Source organism: Oncorhynchus kisutch, unplaced genomic scaffold (genome assembly GCF_002021735.2).
Source record: "Oncorhynchus kisutch isolate 150728-3 unplaced genomic scaffold, Okis_V2 Okis02a-Okis13b_hom, whole genome shotgun sequence".
NCBI classification, from domain to species: domain Eukaryota; kingdom Metazoa; phylum Chordata; class Actinopteri; order Salmoniformes; family Salmonidae; genus Oncorhynchus; species Oncorhynchus kisutch.
This window is the reverse complement of record NW_022261979.1, coordinates 6,990,439-7,006,902: the sequence shown is the minus strand read 5'-3', so window position 1 is coordinate 7,006,902 and position 16,464 is coordinate 6,990,439. Positions and strand designations below refer to the sequence as shown.

At 43.6% G+C, this 16,464-nt stretch overlaps 1 protein-coding gene across 1 annotated transcript in view; it reads left to right on the top strand.

Annotated features, from left to right (window-relative positions):
• The window catches only part of LOC109884938 (collagen alpha-1(XIV) chain), a 235,565-nt gene that overhangs the window by 137,393 nt on the left and 81,708 nt on the right, over positions 1-16,464 (top strand). Inside the window, 6 exon segments of the mRNA XM_031811818.1 lie at positions 4,000-4,143; positions 4,504-4,668; positions 5,448-5,486; positions 8,013-8,151; positions 12,144-12,286; positions 12,572-12,681. Coding sequence (XP_031667678.1) covers positions 4,000-4,143; positions 4,504-4,668; positions 5,448-5,486; positions 8,013-8,151; positions 12,144-12,286; positions 12,572-12,681 — 740 coding nt within the window.

Here is a 16,464-nt window from a genome sequence, read left to right as displayed (position 1 = left end):
CATAGACACACACACACACACACATACATAGACATACATAGACATACATAGACACACATAGACACACACAACACAGACCGTGCCATTTACCCTGACTGCTATGGAGAGAAGCAGGATGGCCTGGCTTGTATGGTCGTCGGCCCAGCAAGCTCTGTTCCTTATTTCCCTGATTTAGGAGGTGGGAACAGGTGCTTTCAGTGCAAACAAGACAGTTTCAGTTTGCTGATAGCCTCCTCCTTTGTGGGGAAAGAAGGAATTTCACACTTGAGCTCAGTTACTGCCCTTGATGTCTCTGAAGGAATCACAGTGTGTAATGTCATTGCTGAAACTCTACCGCAAGTCTAACAACAAAGTGTATGACTAAAGGAAGAGAGAGGATTCTATGCAGTGGGAATTTATTTGGTATCATAGTGCTCCTGTCCCGTACAATATTTGCACAGCAGGTTTGCAGACTAATCCTGGCAGCAGTGTAGAAATGAAAACACCTTGTCTACACAACAGCTTCTCTGCTCTACCCCAGGGGGGAAGGGGCGTACACAGCGCTAACCCACAGAGACCATGTTTTCTCTGTCTAGAGATGGCCAAACATGAGGGCCTCTCTTGCTCTCTCTCTCTCTCTCTCTCTCCCCTCTCTCTCTCTCTCTTCTCCTCTCTCTCTCTCTCTCTCTCTGTCTCTCTGTCTCTCTCTCTCTCTCTCTCTCGCTTCTCCCTCTCTCTCTCTCTCTCTTTGTCTCTCTCTCTCTCTGTCTCTCTCTCTTCTCTCTCTCTCCTCTCTCTCCCTCTCTCCTCTCTGTCTCTCTCTCTCTCCCTCTCTCTCTCTCTCTGCTCTCTCTCTCCCTCCTCTCTCTCTGTGTCTCTCTCTCTCTCTCTCTCGCTCTCTCTCTCTCTCTCTCTCTCTCTCTTCTCGCTCTCTCTCTCTCTCTCTCTTCCTCTCTTCTCTCTCTCTCTCTGTCTCTCTCTCCCTCTCTCTCTCTTTGTTCTCTTATCTCTCTCTCTCTCTCTCGCTCTCTCTCTCTCTCTCTCGACTCTCTAGAGATGTAAGCGGAGGTCTCTCTCTCTCTGTCTCTCTCTCTCTCTCTCTCTCTCTCTCTCTCTCTCTCTCGTCTCTCTCTCCCTCTCTCTCTGTCTCTCTCTGTCTCTATCTCCTCCCTCTCTCTCTAGAGATGTAAGCGGAGGTCTCTCTCTCTCTCTCTCCCTCTCTCTCTCTCTCTCTCTGTCTCTCTCTCTCTCTAGAGATGTAAGCGGAGGTCTCTCTCTCTCTCTCTCTCTCTCTCTCTCTAGAGATGTAAGCGGAGGTCTCTCTCTCTCAGGAAGTCTGGTGGTAGAGCTGTAGATGTGACCCTTTGGTGTTCTGTACATGTCTACACTACCACACACACACACACACACACACACACACACACACACACACACACACACACACACACACACACACACACACACACACACACACACACACACACACACATACACACACACACACACACACACACACACACAGACACACACACACACACACACACACACACACAGACACACACACACACACACACACACACACACACACACACACACACACACACACACACACACACACACACACACACACACACACACACACACACACACACATACACACATACACACTTACACACATACACACACACACACACACACACACACACACACACACACACACACAGAGTGATTATGTTGGCTCTGCATTTATTCATTAAGGCTTTAACTTGAGACGATTGATTTCCAGTAGCTGCTGGTATTAGGGCTCATCCCTCTGTGCTCCATATAGTATTCATACTGTACTGAGGGGATTCTAACAGCGGATCAACATGATTGGCCTGGCCTCATTCACTCTTTTTTTAACCACCAATCACGCCTGAGTCTGAGGTTTAATAACACAAAGAAGGTATTGCAGTGGAGTCTTCACCCAGATCTGTTTCTGCTGTCTTGCCAACCCCATTGCTGTTATTGTCACACCAAACATGACAATGACAGTAATGGAGTTGTCAAAACAGCACAAATAGTTCTGGAACGTAGGCTAGCCTTCACCTAGTTACCTAGTTACCTAGTTACCTGCAGCCCGATGTATAGTTGTTGTTGTTGACGAGGTCTTTCAGCTCTTGGTTGGGGAGGAGTATTTCTGGGAACTTGTTGGTAGGATCTTGTTGTAAGTTTGGAGGCAAAGAAAGGAAGCTGCCGGCCAGGAATGAGCCTGAGGATTTATGTACAAGAAACACATTTCACACACGTCTGAGATGGACAGCATTTGATTGATGGTGTGATATTCCACTCAGGACCCTGGCAGCCGCACACACAAACAAACACACACACACACACCGTCTACCACAACACTCTCCACAGTGATAGAGGCCAGCATGTCTTCATGCCTGGCTGGATGGATATTGTGATTCCAATTTGACCTCTGTTTAATATAATACCATGCTGAAACAGACATAACTCTCCCTGGTACAAGACTGATGTTCACTAGCTCTGCCTGTCATTCATCTTCACTGAAAGGCACTTTAATAAAGCTCACAGAGACAGCTGAGAAAAAGAGGGATGGAGAGAGAGAGAGAGAGAGTGAGAAGGGGAGAGAGAGAAGAGGGAGAGTTAAAAGGGAGCTAGAGAGAGAGGGAGAAAGAGAGAAAGAGATGGCTAGAGAGAGGGAGAGGGAGGGAGAGGGATGGATGGCCGTCCAGCAAGCTGCTCAGCCATCCTCTGTCTCCATATTAGATGATACAAAGTACCCTGGTAGTGCCTCAGCCATGCAAGACATATTTTATTCAGAGACATCCCAGGGAGGCTGTTTTAAAAAGCTGCTATTATGGAATGACCTTAGACATCAGAGAGATATTAGACATGCACATTGGTAAAGAAAAAAGACTCGCAATGATCCCCACCTGCTTCTGCTCTGTTCGTCCTCTCTACGGACCGCTCCGATGCCCACAATAGGGCTAATGATCTCGGGCGATTTTAGTCTCTGTCAAGGTTTTAGAATAGATAAGACAGGCTCCTCTTTCTTTGTTTAATGTGTCCTATCAGATTTTCACATTTCCTCTATTAGCATCTCCCGAATGCAATAAATCAGTGGCAGGCAGCCCTGGTCCTGGAGGGACGCAGGTTTGGGATTTAATCAACCAGGAAGACCAGGTGTGTTGAATTTAGGCTGAACTGACCTGATCAATTAGCTCAGTTGGTCAGGTGTGGTGCTTAGTTGCAGCACTCCAGGAACAGGGTTGTCTCCCCCTGACAGCAATTCATTAAACAGTCTAGCTAGATTAGTTATGATAGATAATATATTATTATTATTATTCATGTTATTATTGGTATTATGACTATTATTACTATTATTAATGTTATTATTGTTATTATTGTTATTATTATTATTATTGTTATTATTATTATTATTGTTATTATTATTGGTATTATTATTGTTATTGTTATTATTATTGCTGTTATTATTATTGTTATTATTATTGTTATTATTATTATTGTTATTATTATTGTTATTATTATTATTATTGTTATTATTATTGTTGTTATTGTTATTATTATTATTATTATTATTGTTATTATTGTTATTAATACTATTATTATTATTGCTATTATTATTGTTATTATTATTATTATTGTTATTATTGTTATTGCTATTATTATTGTTATTATTATTATTATTATTATTATTGTCATTATTATTGTTATTCCTGTTATTAATACTATTATTATTATTGTTATTATTATTATTAGTTGCTCCTGATGTGCCTGTCTTCCCTATCCATCCACATATATGGTCTGATAGTCGTCCACACATTAACAACATACTGTATAGATATGGTCTGATAGTCATCCATACATTAACAACAGGCTGTATAGATATGGTCTGATTAGTCATCCATACATTAACAACAGACTGTGATGTGTAGATATGATCTCTGTCATTCCTATCCATAGAAATATAACTCTATGTCCCTATCCATCCAGGCCAGGCCATTAAGCATGTGAAGGAATCTATCTTCACCTCAGAGGGAGGAGTGAGGAGGGGGGTTCCTAAGGTACTGGTGGTCCTCACCGATGGCCGTTCCCAAGACGACGTCAACAAGGTCTCCAAGGAGATGCAGATGGAAGGTGAGTGGCATAGTGTGAGTCCCAAATAGTGCCCTATTCTCTGTACTGTATAGTGCACTACTCTGGCCAAAAGTAGTGTAGGACTAGGGAATAGGGTGTTATTTTGGATAAAACCCATGTTTCTTCCTCTGAGGACAATACACTATTCCATTGTATTATATTGTTGTAACAGAACTATTCATGGCTCTCAACCCAAAAACAAAACTTAGAGAGAAATATGTTTGTGGTAGAAGGGTCACTTAGCAAGTCAGAGAGTGGTAAGATTGGCCAATCAAATCGTTTCCTTGGAATTGTTTTGCTTTATAGCTGAAGAAAAACAACATATTGTTTTTAAATCTTAACAATGTATGTCCTTTGAAGGCTACATCATCTTTTCCATCGGCTTTGCTGATGCGGACTACGGAGAGTTGGTGAACATCGGCAGCAAACCCAGCGACAGACACGTCTTCTTTGTGGACGATTTGGACGCTGTCAAGAAAATTGAGGAGCAGCTGATCACTTTTGTGTGTGAGGCTGCCACTGCCAGTAAGTACCGCCAGAACTGAAGTAGCTGCCATTGGAAGAATGTTCCAGAACTGATATAATCTACTGTAGAATAGAGACAGATGGTAGGTTTGGTCATGTCGTTTCCAGAAATGATATAATCTACTGTAGAATAGAGACAGATGGTAGGTTTGGTCATGTAGTCTCCAGAAATGATATAATCTACTGTAGAATAGAGACAGATGGTAGGTTTGGTCATGTAGTTTCCAGAACTGATATAATCTACTGTAGAATAGAGACAGATGGTAGGTTTGGTCATGTAGTCTCCAGAAATGATATAATCTACTGTAGAATAGAGACAGATGGTAGGTTTGGTCATGTAGTTTCCAGAACTGATATAATCTACTGTAGAATAGAGACAGATGGTAGGTTTGGTCATGTAGTCTCCAGAAATGATATAATCTACTGTAGAATAGAGACAGATGGTAGGTTTGGTCATGTAGTTTCCAGAACTGATATAATCTACTGTAGAATAGAGACAGATGGTAGGTTTGGTCATGTCGTTTCCAGAACTGATATAATCTACTGTAGAATAGAGACAGATGGTAGGTTTGGTCATGTAGTTTCCAGAACTGATATAATCTACTGTAGAATAGAGACAGATGGTAGGTTTGATCATGTGGTTTAATGGATTAGTTATTATTACAAAGAAGAGGATTTCATCCACATTTAAATCTTAATAAGATTTATTCATGATGAAATGACAGTGATTCATATCCTGTTCATTATTTAACCAACCCTTTCATCCATCTTGTTTTTAGCTTGTCCATCGGTTCTGATGAGTGGCAACACCATGGCAGGTAAAACTATGTAAAACACACACAGCTGGTTACTGCTTTACAGTCATAGAATGTGTATCCCTATTGAGATAAACCCCTCTCAATCTACAGTCAATTTTTTTTAAATTTACAGTCAGTGCCCCTGAACAGGCAGTTAACCCACTTTTCCTAGTCTGTAAATTTAAAAAAAATTGACTGTAGATTCACTTCTTAATCCCTACGATGCACATCAAGGTAGTGTAGTGGAGGGTATACACCGTGTACCACCATATTTTACACTGGGCATTGTGTGTACTCACTTCTTAATCCCTACGATGCACATCAAGGTAGTGTAGTGGAGGGTATACACCGTGTACCACCATATTTTACACTGGGCATTGTGTGTACTCACTTCTTAATCCCTACGATGCACATCAAGTAGTGTAGTGGAGGGTATACACCGTGTACCACCATATTTTACACTGGGCATTGTGTGTACTCACTTCTTAATCCCTACGATGCACATCAAGTAGTGTAGTGGAGGGTATACACCGTGTACCACCATATTTTACACTGGGCATTGTGTGTACTCACTTCTTAATCCCTACGATGCACATCAAGGTAGTGTAGTTGAGGGTATACACCGTGTACCACCATATTTTACACTGGGCATTGTGTGTACTCACTTCTTAATCCCTACGATGCACATCAAGGTAGTGTAGTGGAGGGTATACACCGTGTACCACCATATTTTACACTGGGCATTGTGTGTACTCACTTCTTAATCCCTACGATGCACATCAAGTAGTGTAGTGGAGGGTATACACCGTGTACCACCATATTTTACACTGGGCATTGTGTGTACTCACTTCTTAATCCCTACGATGCACATCGTGTAGTGGAGGGTATACACCGTGTACCACCATATTTTACACTGGGCATTGTGTGTACTCACTTCTTAATCCCTACGATGCACATCAAGGTAGTGTAGTTGAGGTATACACCGTATCAATAAGGCTGATGGAACACATCACAATGTTAAGCTTCAAATGTTAAATTTTTTTCCCCGTTTTAGGCTTTAAGCTGCTTTAAAGGGAGGCAAGACATGCCTCATAATATGAAGTAAAACGTCCAGTTTTAAACATTTAAGGAAAACAGGAAAAATATAGCGATGCTGATGACAGGCCTAAACGTCTTCTGATTGATGGTAAAGGCTTTGCCAAAAACCTTCTCAATTAAATGTTACCTGCTACAAAGTAGCCTATGACTGCTTGGCAGAATGATATCATGATTATCCAGTGGCTGTTTGTTTGGCAAACCCCATCTGATGTGCTGTGGAAACACAGCTAACCACTTAAATTAAAGGGTAACTACACTCCAAAATATACATTTCTTCACTTTTTCTCAGACCTCAAAAGTGTTCTCCTGATGTGCTTAAGGCATTGTTATGGGCTTAGAACATCCAATTCTGTTGTTGTTATAGTAAGAAAGTGTGACTTTAAGAGCGAAAACCTGAAGGAGGAAAAAAAAGATCTGAAACCTGTGAATTCCTGACTCAGTTGACAGCCTCATTTATCTGTTTCAATAGTAGACCTACTATTATCCTACTGCACAGTACAGCTTGGGTTGGCCTGCCTGTGAAAGACCAATATGGAATTCATCATTTTTGGACATTCAGAGTGAATGTCACTGTTTCTCATAGGATTTTTGACAGAGTTCTCCTTTCCTTCGCCGGGTGGGGATAGGAAATACTCTCCAGAGGGAGAGGGGTTGACAGAATGACATTATTACTATGTATATATCCAGCACCTAAACACTATTTACTACCTTGGCCCATTTTGTTGCTTGAAGATAAAAATGTGTACCATTTTATTCTAGTATTCTATTATCTCTACGGTTCTCTGTTGTTCTCTATGGTTCTCTATCATTCTCTATGGTTCCCTATAGTTCTCTATGGTTCTCAGTGGTTCTCAATGGTTCTCTATGGTTCTCTGTTGTTCTCTATGGTTCTCTATGTTTCTCTATGGTTCTCTGTTGTTCTCAATGGTTCTCTATGGTTCTCTATGGTTCTCTGTTGTTCTCTATGGTTCTCTATGTTTCTCTGTTGTTCTCTATGGTTCTCTGTTGTTCTCTATGGTTCTCTGTTGTTCTCTATGGTTCTCTGTTGTTTTCTATGGTTCTCTGTTTTCTCTGTCTCTGTTGTTCTCTGTTGTTCTCTATGGTTCTCTGTTGTTCGCTGTTGTCTCTGTTGTTCTCTATGGTTCTCTGTTGTTCTCTATGGTTCTCTATGGTTCTCTGTTGTTCTCTATGGTTCTCTGTTGTTCGCTGTTGTCTCTGTTGTTCTCTATGGTTCTCTGTGGTTCTCTATGGTTCTCTGTTTTCTCTGTCTCTGTTGTTCTCTGTTGTTCTCTATGGTTCTCTGTTGTTCGCTGTTGTCTCTGTTGTTCTCTATGGTTCTTTGTTGTTCTCTATGGTTCTTTGTTGTTCTCTATGGTTCTCTGTGGTTCTCTATGATTCTCTATGGAGTGGTTATAGCATAGATGTGTGTTCTGCTCCTTCCCTCCTTAGGCTTCAGGATGATGGACATGTTTGGCCTGGTAGAGAAGGAGTACAGTAACGTAGAGGGAGTGTCCCTGGAACCAGGCTCCTTCAACAGCTTCCCCTGCTACAGACTGCACAAAGACGCCCTGGTCTCACAGCCCACCAAGTAGGTTCTACTAGGTTCTGTGTTTTGTCAGTGTGGTTGTCATGGCGATGAGAGGTAGAAGATCAGCTAGGGTCCACACTGAGCTCACTCTCTCCTCCAGTGTCCACTCTTGGCATATTATTCCTGGAAAATACTCCAACAGCTTCCCCAAATGATAGGTTAGGTGGAAGCTTCCTTCTGATAGGTCAGGTGGAAGTTTCCTTCTGATAGGTCAGGTGGAAGCTTCCTTCTGATAGGTCAGGTGGAAGTTTCCCTCTGATAGGTCAGGGGAAGTTTCCCTCTGATAGGTCAGGTAGAAGTTTCCCTCTGATAGGTCAGGTGGAAGCTTCCTTCTGATAGGTCAGGTGGAAGTTTCCCTCTGATAGGTCAGGTGGAAGCTTCCTTCTGATAGGTCAGGTGGAAGTTTCCCTCTGATAGGTCAGGTGGAAGCTTCCTTCTGATACGTCAGGTGGAAGCTTCCTTCTGATAGGTCAGGTGGAAGTTTCCCTATGATAGGTCAGGTGGAAGCTTCCTTCTGATAGGTTAGGTGGAAGCTTCCTTCTGATAGGTCAGGTGGAAGTTTCTCTCTGATAGGTCAGGTGGAAGTTTCTCTCTGATAGGTCAGGTGGAAGTTTCCCTTTGATAGGTCAGGTGGAAGTTTCCTTCTGATAGGTCAGGTGGAAGTTTCCCTCTGATAGGTCAGGTGGAAGTTTCCCTCTGATAGGTCAGGTGGAAGTTTCCCTCTGATAGGTCAGGTGGAAGTTTCCCTCTGATAGGTCAGGTGGAAGTTTCCCTCTGATAGGTCAGGTGGAAGTTTCCCTCTGATAGGTCAGGTGGAAGTTTCTCTCTGATAGGTCAGGTGGAAGTTTCTCTCTGATAGGTCAGGTGGAAGTTTCCCTCTAGGTTAGGTGGAAGTTTCCCTCTGATAGGTCAGGTGGAAGTTTCTCTCTGGTAGGTCAGGTGGAAGTGTCCCTCTGGTTAGGTGGAAGTTTCTCTCTGATAGGTCAGGTGGAAGTTTCCTTCTGATAGGTCAGGTGGAAGTTTCCCTCTGATAGGTCAGGTGGAAGTTTCCCTCTGATAGGTCAGGTGGAAGTTTCTCTCTGATAGGTCAGGTGGAAGTGTCCCTCTGGTTAGGTGGAAGTTTCTCTCTGATAGGTCAAGTGGAAGTTTCTCTCTGATAGGTCAGGTGGAAGTTTCCTCTGATAGGTCAGGTGGAAGTTTCCCTCTGATAGGTCAGGTGGAGGTTTCCCTCTGATAGGTCAGGTGGAAGTTTCCCTCTGATAGGTCAGGTGGAAGTTTTGCCATACAGAATCGCTTATACCCATCCAATCCTTTCAGATACACAGACGTGTCTATGCCTGGAGGAAGAGGTTGTTCCTGAACTGTCCTTGTCCTCCTCCTAGAGGGGCCTTCCTCATCCTCTATGGGAAACCTGTACTTCAGAACATCAAGGGAGGGTCAAACCCAGTAGCTAGTAGGAGACTTGTACTTTAAAATGTCAGGGGAGGGTCAACCCCAGTAGCTAGTAGGAGACTTGTACTTCAAAACGAAGACAAACACCAGAGCTCTTTGAAATAGCAGCCAGTTATTTTCAAGGTCCCTCAAACAATGCAAAGTTATTGCCAATGAAAATCACTTAGGGGAGTCTAATCACATGTGGTGTGTGTGTGTGTGTGTGTGTGTGTGTGTGTGTGTGTGTGTGTGTGTGTGTGTGTGTGTGTGTGTGTGTGTGTGTGTGTGTGTGTGTGTGTGTGTGTGTTGACAGATGTAGCTCTACTCCTGCTGAGGATAATATTTAGTTTAGACATCAACTTTCATAATGTTCAGAGGGGATTGTGTTATTGCAGTGGAGGGACTCAGCACCTCTAAATGATGTCTTCAGGGTGACCTGCAAACACCACGGCCCATATCCAAACATCCCTCAGTCACATACTAGATAATGTATATAGTATATAATGTAATCAGAAGGGCCGTTATGGCATTTGTTGTGTGAAGGTAAGAAAAGCCAGTCAAATGAACTTCCCATTAGTCTGCATCAGATATCAGGTTTCAGGACTTCCCATTACTCTGCATCAGGTATCAGGACTTCCCATTAGTCTGTATCAGGTATCAGGACTTCCCATTACTCTGTATCAGGTATCAGGACTTCCCTTTACTCTGTATCAGGTATCAGGACTTCCCATTAGTCTGTATCAGGTATCAGGACTTCCCATTAGTCTGTATCAGGTATCAGGACTTCCCATTACTCTGCATCAGATATCAGGACTTCCCTTTACTCTGCATCAGGTATCAGGACTTCCCATTAGTCTGTATCAGGTATCAGGACTTCCCATTAGTCTGTATCAGGTATCAGGACTTCCCATTAGTCTGTATCAGGTATCAGGACTTCCCATTAGTCTGTATCAGGTATCAGGTATCAGGACTTCCCATTACTCTGTATCAGGTATCAGGTTTCAGGACTTCCCATTAGTCTGTATCAGATATCAGGACTTCCCATTACTCTGTATCAGGTATCAGGACTTCCCATTACTCTGTATCAGGTATCAGGACTTCCCATTACTCTGCATCAGGTATCAGATATCAGGACTTCCCATTACTCTGTATCAGGTATCAGGACTTCCCATTACTCTGCATCAGATATCAGGACTTCCCATTACTCTGCATCAGATATCAGGACTTCCCATTACTCTGCATCAGGTATCAGGACTTCCCATTAGTCTGTATCAGATATCAGGACTTCCCATTACTCTGCATCAGGTATCAGGTATCAGGACTTCCCATTACTCTGCATCAGGTATCAGATATCAGGACTTCCCATTACTCTGCATCAGGTATCAGGACTTCCCATTACTCTGTATCAGATATCAGGACTTCCCATTAGCCTGTATCAGACATCAGGACTTCCTGATTGGAGAGGGTTAAGGTTAGGGTTAGACTGGAGAGGGTTAGGATTAGACTGGAGAGGGTTAGGATTAGACTGGAGAGGGTTAGGATTACACTGTAAAGGTTTAGGGTTAGACTGGAGAGGGTTAGGATTACACTGTAAAGGGTTAGGGTTAGACTGGAGAGGGTTAGGGTTAGACTGGAGAGGGTTAGGGTTAGACTGGAGAGGGTTAGGATTAGACTGGAGAGGGTTAGGGTTAGACTGGAAAGGTTTAGGGTTAGACTGGAGAGGGTTAGGGTTAGACTGGAGAGGGTTAGGATTACACTGTAAAGGGTTAGGGTTAGACTGGAGAGGGTTAGGATTAGACTGGAGAGGGTTAGGATTACACTGTAAAGGGTTAGGGTTAGACTGGAGAGGGTTAGGGTTAGACTGGAGAGGGTTAAGGTTAGACTGGAGAGGGTTAGGGTTAGACTGGAGAGGGTTAGGATTAGACTGGAGAGGGTTAAGGTTAGACTGGAGAGGGTTAGGGTTAGACTGGAGAGGGTTAAGGTTAGACTGGAGAGGTTTAGGGTTAGACTGGAGAGGGTTAGGATTAGACTGGAAAGGTTTAGGGTTAGACTGGAGAGGGTTAGGGTTAGACTGGAGAGGGTTAGGATTAGACTGGAAAGGGTTAGGGTTAGACTGGAGAGGGTTAGGATTAGACTGGAAAGGTTTAGGGTTAGACTGGAGAGGGTTAGGATTAGACTGGAAAGGTTTAGGATTAGACTGGAGAGGGTTAGGTTTAGACTGGAGAGGGTTAGGATTAGACTGGAGAGGGTTCGGGTTAGACTGGAGAGGGTTAGGATTAGACTGGAGAGGGTTAGGATTAGACTGGAGAGGGTTAGGGTTAGACTGGAAAGGGTTAGGCTTAGGGTTACACTGAAACGACTGTTTGAATTACAGTTTCCAATTACAGTGTAGGCATAGGATTTGCCAGGGTTAGGCAAAGGGTTTGCCAGGGTTAGAACCATTTGCATTATCTGTCTGCCAGTTAAGTAACCCTGTCTGTCTGTCTGTCTGTCTGTCTGTCTGTCTGTCTGTCTGTCTGTCTGTCTGTCTGTCTGTCTGTCTGTCTGTCTGTCTGTCTCAGGTACCTCCACCCAGAAGGTTTGCCCTCTGACTACACCATCACCTTCCTGTTCCGCCTGCTACCAGACACCCCCCAGGAGCCCTTTGCATTGTGGGAGATCCTCAACAAAGACAATGAACCTTTGGTTGGGGTCATCCTGGACAGTACGTACAGTCTGTTCCTCATCACTTCCTGAACCCTGGCCCTGTGGTTTGAGTGAGGGTTAAGGTTAACCTGCATATCACATACTCTGCAATTGAGGTCTGTGGTTTACAAAAGTGTGTGGGCTGCAGGGCTAGTTTCCAGCTATTGTGTGAGAGACATAGACTGAACACACAGAACAGAAGACCAAGGCAGAGGACTCTGGGATGTGGGCTTGTGGGTTTGTGTAGAATGTACTGTCCCTAATTCTCTGTCTGTCTGCCTGTCTCTGTTTCGGTCTCTGTCAGATGGTGGGAAGACTCTGACGTTCTTCAACTACGACTACAAGGGAGACTTCCAGACAGTCACTTTTGATGAGCCTGACATCAAGAAGATGTTCTATGGCAGTTTCCACAAGGTCAGCAGCCTAGTTCTTCCCCTAGATCATCCATGGCCTCCCTATATAGTGCACTATATAGGGAATAGGGTGCCATTTGGGATGTACCCTAAAACTTCAGGCCCTCCATCTGTCTAATAAAGATGTTGCATGCCGACTTCTCAAATAGAGAATTTAGTAGAAGTCATGTCAGAGAATGATCCCAGAGAATGAATGGCGGTACAACCCAACCCCCTCCTCCATCACAGTAGTCAAAGAGAGAGCACACACACACACACGCACACACGCACACACACACACACACACACACACACACACACACACACACACACACACACACACACACACACACACACACACACACACACACACACACACACACACACCCTCTTTGTTGCAGCAGTCAAAGAGAGTGTGAGGAGCCGTCCATCAGACTCTCTTCTCATAGGCATTATGTGCCTGGCTGTTCTGAGTCTTAATGTAACCCTAACCCTGACCCTGACCCTAACCCTGACCCTGACCCTGACCCTAACCCTGACCCTAACCCTGACCCTGACCCTGACCCTGACCCTGACCCTAACCCTGACCCTGACCCTAACCCTGACCCTAACCCTGACCCTGACCCTGACCCTAACCCTGACCCTGACCCTGACCCTGACCCTGACCCTAACCCTAACCCTGACCCTGACCCTAACCCTAACCCTGACCCTGACCCTAACCCTAACCCTGACCCTGACCCTAACCCTGACCCTAACCCTAACCCTAACCCTGACCCTGACCCTGACCCTGACCCTAACCCTGACCCTAACCCTGACCCTAACCCTGACCCTGACCCTGCAGTGTATATCTGGTTATAGTGTTAATGTATTTTATTTTAATTTTGTATTTTATTTAACCTTTATTTAAACAGGGAGTCACATTGAGATTAAAAAATATATTTTACAAGAGAGCCCTGTAGACATTACAATAAAAACAGAATAATAAATCATTTCAGCACACAATAACAAAATAAACCTATTTAATAAAAGCAATCACATTCAAGGTCCTCAGTTAATAATGGAAACTGTCTGAGTGGCACCAGCACATGTAACTGGGGCGGCAGGGTAGCCTAGTGGTTAGAGTGTAGAGGCGGCAGGGTAGCCTAGTGGTTAGAGTGTAGAGGCGGCAGGGTAGCCTAGTGGTTAGAGTGTAGAGGTGGCAGGGTAGCCTAGTGGTTAGAGTGTTGAGGCGGCAGGGTAGCCTAGTGGTTAGAGTGTAGAGGGGGCAGGGTAGCCTAGTGGTTAGAGTGTAGAGGGGGCAGGGTAGCCTAGTGGTTAGAGTGTAGAGGGGGTAGGGTAGCCTAGTGGTTAGAGTGTAGAGGCGGCAGGGTAGCCTAGTGGTTAGAGTGTAGAGGCGGCAGGGTAGCCTAGTGGTTAGAGTGTAGAGGGGGTAGGGTAGCCTAGTGGTTAGAGTGTAGAGGCGGCAGGGTAGCCTAGTGGTTAGAGTGTAGAGGCGGCAGGGTAGCCTAGTGGTTAGAGTGTAGAGGCGGCAGGGTAGCCTAGTGGTTAGAGTGTAGAGGCGGCAGGGTAGCCTAGTGGTTAGAGTGGAGGGGCGGCAGGGTAGCCTAGTGGTTAGAGTGTTGGACTAGTAACCGAAAGGTTGCAAGTTCAAATCCCCGAGCTGACAAGGTACAAATCTGTCGTTCTGCCCCTGAACAAGGCAGTTAACCCACTGTTCCCAGGCCGTCATTGAAAATAAACATTTGTTCTTAACTGACTTTCCTAGTTAAATAAAGGTTAAATGAATATAATAACAAATAAACAACCATGTTGAACTCTGCAGATTGTTCCACAAATGAGTGGCAAAAAAACTAAATGCAGATTTTCCAAAATCTATGGAGACTGAAGGGATCTCTAGTGTTATCTGTTCCTGACAACAGGTTTGGTAACTGAGGATTCTTAACTTAATGAATGAAGGGAGTTTCTGTCAGACTGCTTTGTAAATAAATCAAAGAGAATGCAGCGCTCGTCTTACAGACAGAGAGAGATCAACTTCACATTTTATACAGACTACAATAGACGGGTCCTAAAATGGTCCCCTGTGATATAACGTATTGCTGAATGGTAGATGGCGTCCACGGATTTTAAAACAGAGTTTGTGCCTCATGCATGTAAACAACATCACCAGAATCCAATACAGGGAGAATTTTTCTCCTATTTTCATGATTAATTAATTTATTTTGTTAGAAAAAAAACTATCTTGGATCTTAGCTTCTTAGTCAGATTTTCTATCTATGTCATTAATATACAGTGCCTTGCGAAAGTATTCGGCCCCCTTGAACTTTGCGACCTTTTGCCACATTTCAGGCTTCAAACATAAAGATATAAAACTGTAACAAGTGGGACACAATCATGAAGTGGAACGACATTTATTGGATATTTCAAGCTTTTTTAACAAATCAAAAACAGAAAAATTGGGCGTGCAAAATTATTCAGTCCCCTTAAGTTAATACTTTGTAGCGCCACCTTTTGCTGCGATTACAGCTATAAGTCGCTTGGGGTATGTCTCTATCAGTTTTGCATATCGAGAGACTGAAATTTTTTCCCATTCCTCCTTGCAAAACTGTATATATCCCAGGCCTATAAACCATTAACAGGCTGTATATATCCCAGGCCTATAAACCAGGCTGTATATATCCCAGGCCTATAAACCATTAACAGGCTGTATATATCCCAGGCCTATAAACCAGGCTGTATATATCTCAGGCCTATAAACCATTAACAGACTGTATATATCCCAGGCCTATAAACCATTAACAGGCTGTATATATCCCAGGCCTATAAACCAGGCTGTATATATCCCAGGCCTATAAACCATTAACAGGCTGTATATATCCCAGGCCTATAAACCATTAACAGGCTGTATATATCCCAGGCCTATAAACCATTAACAGGCTGTATATATCCCAGGCCTATAAACCATTAACAGGCTGTATATATCCCAGGCCTATAAACCATTAACAGGCTGTATATATCCCAGGCCTATAAACCAGGCTGTATATATCCCAGGCCTATAAACCATTAACAGGCTGTATATATCCCAGGCCTATAAACCAGGCTGTATATATCCCAGGCCTATAAACCATTAACAGGCTGTATATATCCCAGGCCTATAAACCAGGCTGTATATATCCCAGGCCTATAAACCATTAACAGGCTGTATATATCCCAGGCCTATAAACCAGGCTGTATATATCTCAGGCCTATAAACCATTAACAGACTGTATATATCCCAGGCCTATAAACCATTAACAGGCTGTATATATCCCAGGCCTATAAACCAGGCTGTATATATCCCAGGCCTATAAACCATTAACAGGCTGTATATATCCCAGGCCTATAAACCATTAACAGGCTGTATATATCCCAGGCCTATAAACCATTAACAGGCTGTATATATCCCAGGCCTATAAACCATTAACAGGCTGTATATATCCCAGGCCTATAAACCATTAACAGGCTGTATATATCCCAGGCCTATAAACCAGGCTGTATATATCCCAGGCCTATAAACCATTAACAGGCTGTATATATCCCAGGCCTATAAACCATTAACAGGCTGTATATATCCCAGGCCTATAAACCAGGCTGTATATATCCCAGGCCTATAAACCATTAACAGGCTGTATATATCCCAGGCCTATAAACCATTAACAGGCTGTATATATCCCAGGCCTATAAACCAGGCTGTATATATCCCAGGCCTATAAACCATTAACAGGCTGTATATATCCCAGGCCTATAAACCAGGCTGTATATATCCCAG